Source organism: Camellia sinensis, chromosome 2, assembly GCF_055761805.1.
Source record: "Camellia sinensis isolate YWXY chromosome 2, ASM5576180v1, whole genome shotgun sequence".
NCBI classification, from domain to species: Eukaryota; Viridiplantae; Streptophyta; class Magnoliopsida; order Ericales; family Theaceae; genus Camellia; species Camellia sinensis.
Window position 1 is genome coordinate 77,683,690 of NC_138962.1, and position 9,789 is coordinate 77,693,478.

The 9,789-nt window shown below is 35.4% G+C and overlaps 1 protein-coding gene across 1 annotated transcript; it reads left to right on the forward strand.

Annotated features, from left to right (window-relative positions):
- Positions 1-749: 749 nt before the first annotated feature.
- Positions 750-9,341, forward strand: LOC145820134 (putative pectinesterase/pectinesterase inhibitor 7). The gene is made up of 3 exons (XM_082914882.1): positions 750-959; positions 5,921-6,068; positions 8,650-9,341. The coding sequence occupies exons 1-3, from the start codon at positions 750-752 to the stop codon at positions 9,339-9,341; spliced, it is 1,050 nt and encodes a 349-aa protein (XP_082771008.1).
- Positions 9,342-9,789: the final 448 nt, after the last annotated feature.

Sequence of the window (9,789 nt, forward strand, 5' to 3'; positions counted from 1 at the left end):
ATCAACATGCTTGTTAGCAGACACAGAAGTTGACTCCACATATTTAAATTCAAATGGCTTGGCATATAAATACTCGTAGTAGTATATATATAGTCCATCCAACAATACATTGCCACACCAAAACTAAACTATCACAAACATGGCTTCCATGCATTCTACTATTTGCTTTCTGTCTCTCTTTCTCGCCCTCCATTTCTTCTCTCCATCCCTTGCAAAAATCTCTAGCTCACCGGATGCCGTTTGCAATTCCACCCCTTACCCTTTTTTCTGCCAATCCATGTTACCAAACAACCAATCTTCCACTATATACGACTACACCCGGTTTTCCATTCGCCATTCCCTAGAAACAACTAGTAATTTCCTTTCATTGGTCAAATGGGCTCTCTCAACCCACCATTCATGCTCTCAAAGATTGCCAGTCCCTCCTCGGCTTAAACATGGATTTCTTGTCGACCACTATTCAATCCATCGATTCTACAGATACACTCCAAAGTTCACAAGCCGATGATACACATATCTTGCTTAGTGCCATTATAACCAGCCATCAAACATGTTCGGATGGGCTTCAAGCCACAACTCCATGTTCTAGCATTCAAAACAACTTTTTAAGTCCTTTCGACAATGGAAACAAGTTGTACAGCGTATCTCTTGCGCTGTTTAAGTACGGTTACGTTCCTAAAACAAGAAAAGGCAGGTGTCTAGCAGAAAGAGAGTCAATGTTTTCCAAAAATGGTCATTTCGGTCTGAAAATGTCGAACCAACACCGGAAGGTTTATGAGTCGGTGAGTGGAAGAAAGTTATTGCAAACAAGCGGGGGCGGTCAAGTGAAGGTGAACATTATGGTGTTTGTGAACAAGGATGGAAGTGGGAATTTCATGACTATTAGTGATGCGGTGGCTGCGGCTCCAAACAACACTGATGCTAACACAGGATACTTCATGATTTATGTAGTTGGAGGAGTATATGTAAAGAAGATTTGAGATCTTATTTTCAGCACTCTTTTACAGATGAATACAGAGTATTTATACAACAATTATCCAAGACTAACCATGATGAGTTAACTCTAACTAATCATACTAACTCTAACTCTAACTAACTAACTGCAACTCTAACTAACTAACTGTAGAACTAATTCTGTTACAACAACATCTAACAGATATTATAATGGATATGGAATGTTATCACTGGACTCGGCTTGTAGCTTCTCACACTTGGATGTGGCTGATGAAGACTGTTTGAACTGCTGCAGAACTTGAACCTGTTTGGACTGTTGCTGCTGCTGAGTCTGATTGTAAGCTTTGTAAGCTATACTTTCATCACCCCCCGGCAAGCTCATAGGGGAAGAGAGCACCATGAGCTTGTCACGAAGAAAATGAAAGCGAGAGACGGGTAAAGCTTTGGTAAACAGATCAGCAAGTTGATCAGAGGAGGCAACATGCTTGACAAAAATTTGTTTGGATGCAACTCGTTCACGGATATAATGATAGTCAACAGCAATGTGTTTAGACCGAGAATGGAAAACAGGAGTGGAACTCAAGGAAATAGCAGACAAGTTATCACACCAGAGAAGTGGACATGGATGAGCAATGTGTAAATCAGTAAGAACCATTTGAAGCCAACTCAACTCAGCTGCGGCCTGAGCAAGAGCTCGATACTCAGCCTCAGTGGATGAACGAGACACTGTAGGTTGCTTCTTGGCAGACCAAGAGATAAGGTTAGGACCTAAAAAGACACAGTAGCCAGTAGTAGAGCGACGATCATGGACACTACCTGCCCAATCGGAGTCAGAGAAAGCATGAAGCTCAAGAGGACCAGGAGTAAAGGACAGACCCTGATGAAGGGTGCCTTTAAGATACCGCAACAAGTGTTTGACAGATGCAAAATCAGCCTCAGTAGGAGCATGCATAGTTTGGCAAGCATGATTAACAGCAAAGGAGATATCTGGACGAGTAATTGTCAAATACTGAAGTGCACCAACAATACTACGATAGAGAGAGGGATTGGAATAAGCCATAGTTGCAGAAGACAGAGAAGAGGACTTGACAGACATGGGAGAAGGGGCTGATTTACAGTCAGCCATGCCAGCCTTAGTAAGAATTTCCGCAGTATATTTAGATTGAGAAAGAAAATAGCCAGATGAAGAAGAAGTCACAGATACACCCAAAAAATAGTTGATAAGACCCAATTCTTTCATTGAAAAAGCAGAGTGCATATGGGCAATGAGAGAGGCAATATGAGCAGAATTATTTCCAGTAATAAGGATATCATCAACGTAAACGAGTAACACAGTCATGGTAGTGGCAGTGTGTTGAATAAACAGAGAAGAATCAGATGAACTAACAACAAATCCATTTGTAAGAAGATAGCTGGAAAAAGTAGAATACCAAGCACGAGGTGCCTGTTTAAGACCATACAATGCTTTAGTCAACTTACAGACAAATTGCGGTTTAGACTTGTCAACAAAACCTTGAGGTTGAGTCATATAAACTTCTTCATCCAAGACACCATGCAAGAATGCATTTGAGATGTCAAGTTGTTTAATCGGCCAATTGTAATGAAGAGCCAAGCAAAGTAAAATACGGATTGTGGGCTGTTTAGCAACGGGACTGAATGTCTCATGATAGTCTAAACCTGCTTCTTGAAGATAGCCTTTAGCTACAAGACGAGCTTTATGGCGAGCAATGGTACCATCCGAATTACGTTTGAGACGAAATACCCACTTGCATCCAATAGCCTGTTTAGTAGGAGGTAGAGGAACCAAGGTCCAAGTGGACTGTGATTGAAGAGCTGCAAACTCTTCATTCATGGCCTTGATCCAGGCAGAAGACAAAGCAGCCTCTTTATACGAACTTGGTTCAGAATCAGTAGAAGCAGTAGAAGTAATGGCAGATAAGATAGGATGAGCTGCCTTAGACCGAGTAACCATTGGATGAATATTAAGAGAAGGAGCAATAGGAGAAGAAGGAAGAGAATAGGACTGAAGATCAACAACCAAAGAATCAATAGGAATAGCAGGTGAAGAGGAAGAAGATAATGGAGAAGAACCAGGCAATGGAGATGTGGAAGAAACAGGTGCTGCTGCTGGTGCAGTGGATAAAGAAATAGGAGAAAGAACTGGTGCTGGTGTAGCTGATGGAGGAGGAGAAGGTATAGCTGATGTGGAATGAGAACAAGATGGCCAAAAGAAAGATTTATACTGAGACAAGGAAGAAGAAGGAACCTGGCTAGAGGAATCAAGAAAAGGAAAGGTATTCTCATGAAAAACAACATGCCTAGAAACATAAATGTGACCAGTGCTGGAATCAAGACACCTATATCCTTTGACTGAAGGTATATAGCCAAGAAAAACACAAGCAATAGATCGGGGCTGAAGCTTGTGATGAGCATATGGCTTGAGCCAAGGGAAACACAGACAACCGAAAGGTTTAAGAAAATGATAGTCAGGTAATTGATGAAACAACATTTCAAAAGGAGACTGATTGTGAAGCTTAGAGCTGGGCATGCGATTGATAAGATATACAGCAGTGGCAACAGTGTCAAACCAATAAGCAAGAGGAACACCAGACTGCTGAAGCAATGCAATGGTGGTTTCTATAATGTGTCTATGTTTCCTTTCGGCAACACCATTCTGTGGTGGTGTATAGGGACAAGACAATTGATGATCTATACCATGAGTGCGAAGAAATTCTTGAAATTTAAGTCCCAGATATTCAGTGCCATTATCAGTGCGAAGAATTTGCAACTTAACAGTAAATTGATTTTCAACAAAAGCTTTGAATTCAATGAATTTTGTAAAAACTTCACTTTTAAAATGTAAAGGATAAAGCCAAGTAAATTTGCTGAAATCATCAACAAACAAAACATAGTATTTAATGGAAGAAGCAGAATGAAATGGCCCCCATACATCACTATGAATAAGAGCCAATGGCTTATTAACAGAAGTTGTAGACAAACTAAATGGTAATCGATGGCTTTTGGCCATACAACAATGCTTACAAGGAAATGAAGAACTAGAAACAGTCTGAGGTAGTTTCAGTTTATTACAAATCAATTTCATTTTATGTAAAGAAGGATGGCCTAAGCTAGCATGCCAAGTGGAAGAAGCAGTAGTGGTGTTTAGGCAAACTGGATGAGAAGAAAACCTAGGAAGAACAGCTGGAAGATGATAGAGGCCATGAGAGCTAGAACCTCTATAAAGAATAGCTTTGTTACTCTTGTCCTGAATCACAAAACCAGAAGAATCAAAAGTAATAGAACAATGATTATCAGACACAAATTGATGAACTGAGATGAGATTTGCAGAAATTTTAGGAACATGAAGAAGCTGTGTAAGAGCAAATTGTTTAGAAGGAGTTGGTAAAATACCAGTACCTTTATGCTGAATAGGCAAGGCATTACCATCTCCAACCATAATCTGATCTGAACCTTGATATGGCTTATAGGATTGTAAATTTTGCAGATTATGAGTGACATGACTAGTGGCTACAGAGTCTAAAAACCAATTGTCTGATGGAGAAGAACCAGAAGCAAGGTAAGCCTTATCCTGGTAAGTATTCTGAAAGTCAGATGCAATAGGAGAAGTCTTAGTGTTGGTAGATTGATAGGAAGTATCCATTCGGTACCAGCAATCGAGAGCAACATGATTATGTTTGCCGCAGATTTGACAAACCACAGAAGATTTGTCATTGAAAATATAACCAGAAGCATTGTTGTTAGAACCAGAGGAATGTTGATAGCCATAGGAACCTCGACCTCTTCTTCCTCGTGAGAAATATCGACCACCAGATTTATGGCCTCTGCTAAATTGAGAATGTCCAAACAAATTTCGAGACGAAGTAGAATTTTTCTGAGAAGAACCTTGAGTTGAATAAGCCACATGCAGATTAGTAGAATTCTGTTTGGAAACAGATTCTACATGAATTGCCTCTGAACAAAGCAGTGATGACAGATTTTCCATGGAGATGGCTTCAGATCTTGCTCGAATTGTGGTTTTAAAAGCATTATATTCAGCAGGAAGGCCATTCAATGTGAGAAGGACCAGATCTTCATCTTCCACTGGTGAACCAACCATAGCCAATTGATCAGACAAAGCTTTAATCTGAGAGAGATATTCTTCCATTGAACAGGATGTTTTGACAACATTATGAAGCATGTTCTTGAGCTGATGAATATGAGACCTTGAGAGAGAAGTAAAACGTTTCTCAAGTGTACTCCAGACTTCATAACTAGTCTTGCAATGAAACACTGTGGTGAACACTGTTGAGGATAACGTAGCTGTAATACAGCTCAGAAGATGTGAATCAACAAGCATCCATTGAGTGTATGCATCATTCGGTACCTCTCTGATGTATTGAGGAGGAGGTGCAGTAGAGCCATCAACATAACAGAGCAAACCAGTAGCTTTGAGAATGTTGTGAAATTGGTTTTTCCAGATAATGAAATTGGAAGAATCAAGCTTGACAGTAACAAATGAATTTAGATTGGAGATAAGAAGTGAAAGATTTGAGGGAAGCTGAGAAGAAGGTAAGGTCGCCATTGATGGACCTTCAAACTCGTGAGAGCAATATTGGCTCTGATACCATAAAGAAGATTTGAGATCTTATTTTCAGCACTCTTTTACAGATGAATACAGAGTATTTATACAACAATTATCCAAGACTAACCATGATGAGTTAACTCTAACTAATCATACTAACTCTAACTCTAACTAACTAACTGCAACTCTAACTAACTAACTGTAGAACTAATTCTGTTACAACAACATCTAACAGATATTATAATGGATATGGAATGTTATCACTGGACTCGGCTTGTAGCTTCTCACACTTGGATGTGGCTGATGAAGACTGTTTGAACTGCTGCAGAACTTGAACCTGTTTGGACTGTTGCTGCTGCTGAGTCTGATTGTAAGCTTTGTAAGCTATACTTTCATCAATATGAAGAGTATGTTTCGATTGCAAAGAACAAACAGTACTTGATGATAGTCGGAGACGGCATTAACAAGACTATAATCACGGGGAACCATAGCGTGGCTGATGGGTGGACTACATATAGTTCTGCAACAGTTGGTAAGCTTAGACCTTTATCATTTAGATTCCACGCAAAGAAAATAGATATTTTAGACATTTTATATATATACTTATATTGAGTTTTATAATTAAAATATTTTTTCCGTCTATCTTATTCAATGAAAATAGACAAATGTTTAGGAAACTCTAATTTCCTAAATTAGTTTTGCGTTATGTTTTAAATATTTTTTTGCTTAGTTATAGATGTAAATTTATGAAACTAATGTTGTTTTTACTTTTTAACCTAAATTTTTTATTTAATAACATTTTAAATTAAAAATGCATATTATATATAATTAGATTTACCAAAATATCTTAATTTATTATTATAAAAATTAATCATCAAACTACTTTAATCTAATTTTTAATTTTTAACTCAATTTTTTATTTAATAACATTTTAAAATAAACATAAAAGTGCATACGTACATACATACATACATACATATATATATATATATAAATAACGAATTAAATCATATAAGTATCTTAATCTAATGTTTAATTTTTAACTCAATCTATTATTTAATAACATTTTAAATTAAACATGTATATATATATTTAACAAATTAAATCATAAATTAATTAAAACTGAAAATTAAGTTTATTTAAAAAAATATTTAGGAAACTATAGTTTCTTAAATTAGTTTTGTATTATGTTTTTAAATTTTTTGCTTTGTTATAGAGGTAAACTTACGGGAAATTTTTTTTAAGGTTCTGATATTAAGATTTTATAAGATAAAGGATATATAATATTTTCGTATGGTTAAAGTCCCTCAACATTTCCTACGGAGAAAATTTGAAATTTCTCTGATTTCACAAAGAAATTTCGAAATTTCTCTGAGTCGGGGATGAAATTTCTCTAAGTCAGGTGAAATCTCTCTCAGTCGAATTTTCTCTATGAAAATATTGAAGGACCTTAGCTAATAAAAAAAACATCTTAGACCTCTCTTACTACACAAAGTTGGAGAGGATGTTTCACTAATTTTTCCTAAATTTATTTACTTATTTACAAAGATTGCCAAAAATAGAAGAAGAATATATAAATGGTATCTTTTGATTATTAAGATTAATCGTGTTAAGGTTGCATTTTAATTTAAAATCATATGCGGGTATATGGCTATTTTTAAAAGATAGGGGGTAAATTGCTATCGAGCCATATCATTGGAAAGTAAAATGAATTTTATTTAATAAAAAGCTTAAGGATTATTTTGTTAGAAAGCTCAAACATTGAGTTTTTTTTTTTTTAATTTAATTGTCCCATAATTATATGTATATAATATATATATATATATATATAATTTAATGAACACCGGAAGTCTATTTCTGAAACTCTTAGGTCAATAGGCCCAAGTTTAAATCCTTTTAAACTAAAATGACATTATTTGTCCAAAAAGACACATTTGTTCAAAACATACCTATCTATCTATCTATCTGTTCAAATGTCTTACTTTTTATACACATGTAACCTATCTGTGCAACATATGTTCCAATTTCTCTCTATATGTACGCATGTCACCTATCTGTTCACTATCCCCTATCCGTCTACTTCACTACTACCAGCTAGCTATTGCCGCAGCCAATGACTTTCTGGCGTCTTTTCAACTAGTGTCATTCTCACAAAATAATAGTAATAATTTAAAACTTGGAGTAAATGACATATGGCCTCATAGGAATTGAATTTTCGCCAACTAAACCTAATTTAACTTTCTTAAATGTAAAAATGTTATAATATTAAAATATTAAAATTAACATTTAATACTACTTATTTATTTTACATTTTATATCTTTTTGTTCTCATCATTTATAAATAATTATATATAAGGGAAATATTTATTGGGAAATTATAAATAAAAAACTACCTAAGGTAAGGTTTTTAAAGTTTATCAATTTAAATCTTAAGTTTTTGATTTGTTTTCAATTTAAATTATTTGTCTATTTTTGTTAAGTAAAATCGATGAAAAAATATATATTTTAGCTATTAAATTCAATATAAGTGCACATAAATTATTGAAAATATCATTTTTCATTGAGTATAATGACTAAAATATTATTTTTTGACAGTTTTTCTTAACAAAAATAAGCAGATAGTTTATATTAAAAACAAATCAAAAGATAAGATTTAAATTAATAAAATAAAAAATTTGGCATTCTTACAAGAGTCAAACCCTAGGATTTATTTATTTATTTGTAATTTTTTCAAACCTATTTTACTCCCTTGTGATTTAAAGCTATAGTGTAGTTTAGCACCTATGGGTCAAATATAGCCAAAAAAACCCTTACATCGACACGAGAACTTCTTTTCCCAATCTCTCTATTTCTCTAGTCAAAACATTTATCATCATTAGATTAGACCTCAAGATTCATATATAATTTAATAATTTTCAGTATTTTAAGACAACAGGAGATTTTGAAACACAGAAAATTTGGCCTACTTGTTTCCTGATTAGGAATCCCAGACCTGCAATTAATGATCTACCATTACACATGTTCAGGTTTACTATAAATCAAATCTATTCAATTACATTAAAACAATTCAAAATTAACTAATCTTACATTCTCAATGAATACTTCAATTGCAGCTGTAGTTGGACCAAGATTTGTAGCAATAAACATAACAATTCGAAACACAGCAGGAGCCATAAAGCAGCAAGCAGTGGCACTTCGAAATGATGTCGATTTGTCCACCTTCTACAAGTGCAGCTTTGAAGGCTACCAAGACACCTTGTACACCCATTCACTTAGGCAATTCTATAGGGAATGTGATATCTATGGCACAATAGACTTCATATTTGGAAATGTAGCTGTGGTTTTCCAAAACTGCAATGTGTATCCTCGACTTCCCATACTAGGCCAATTTAACACAATCACCGCGCAAGGAAGGACAGATATAAACCAGAATACCGGTACTTCAATACAGAATTGTACCATTACAGCTGCCCCTGACTTGGCAGCGAACAATGGCACTACACAAACATACTTGGGCAGGCCGTGGAAACTATACTCGAGAACTGTTTATATGCAATCCTTCTTGGATAGCTTGATTAATCCAGCTGGTTGGGCTATGTGGTCCGGGACTTTTGCACTAGACACGTTGTATTATGCAGAATACAATAATAGAGAACCAGGATCAAGTACTGCCAACAGGGTTACTTGGCCTGGTTACCATGTGATAAATGCGACAGATGCGGTTAACTTCACTATCTCAAACTTTGTATCAGGAAATAGTTGGTTGCCTACAACTGGAGTCCCTTACACTGGTGGTTTAATGTGAGCATATCAACTTTAAATGTCTTCTTTTTGATAATTTTTATTTACAATTTGATGTTGTATGTCTATATTTTTTAAAATTTACAATGAAATTGTCTCTATTATTCAATATTTGGACTAGGAATTCCAAAAGTATTGTTGGGGTTGACACATGCAAGAATCACACCTACAATCCCAAATGAAAAAAAAAAAAAATGAAACTATTGTGTCGCTTTCCAACTATAAGGGTATTTTAGGCAAATAAAAAATATGAGAATAAGGGTATTTTGATACATTGGACAATCTGTAAAATAAACTCAAAAGTGGACTTTGAAAAGGCTTCACCTTAACCCAACAAAAGGCCCAATCCTAGCCAGGATGAACGTAGGCCTTGATCATTGCAACTTATTTAGCTGCGAGGTGTATAGTGATGATGTGTTGGATTCAAGTATATGTTCCTAAGAATCAACCAA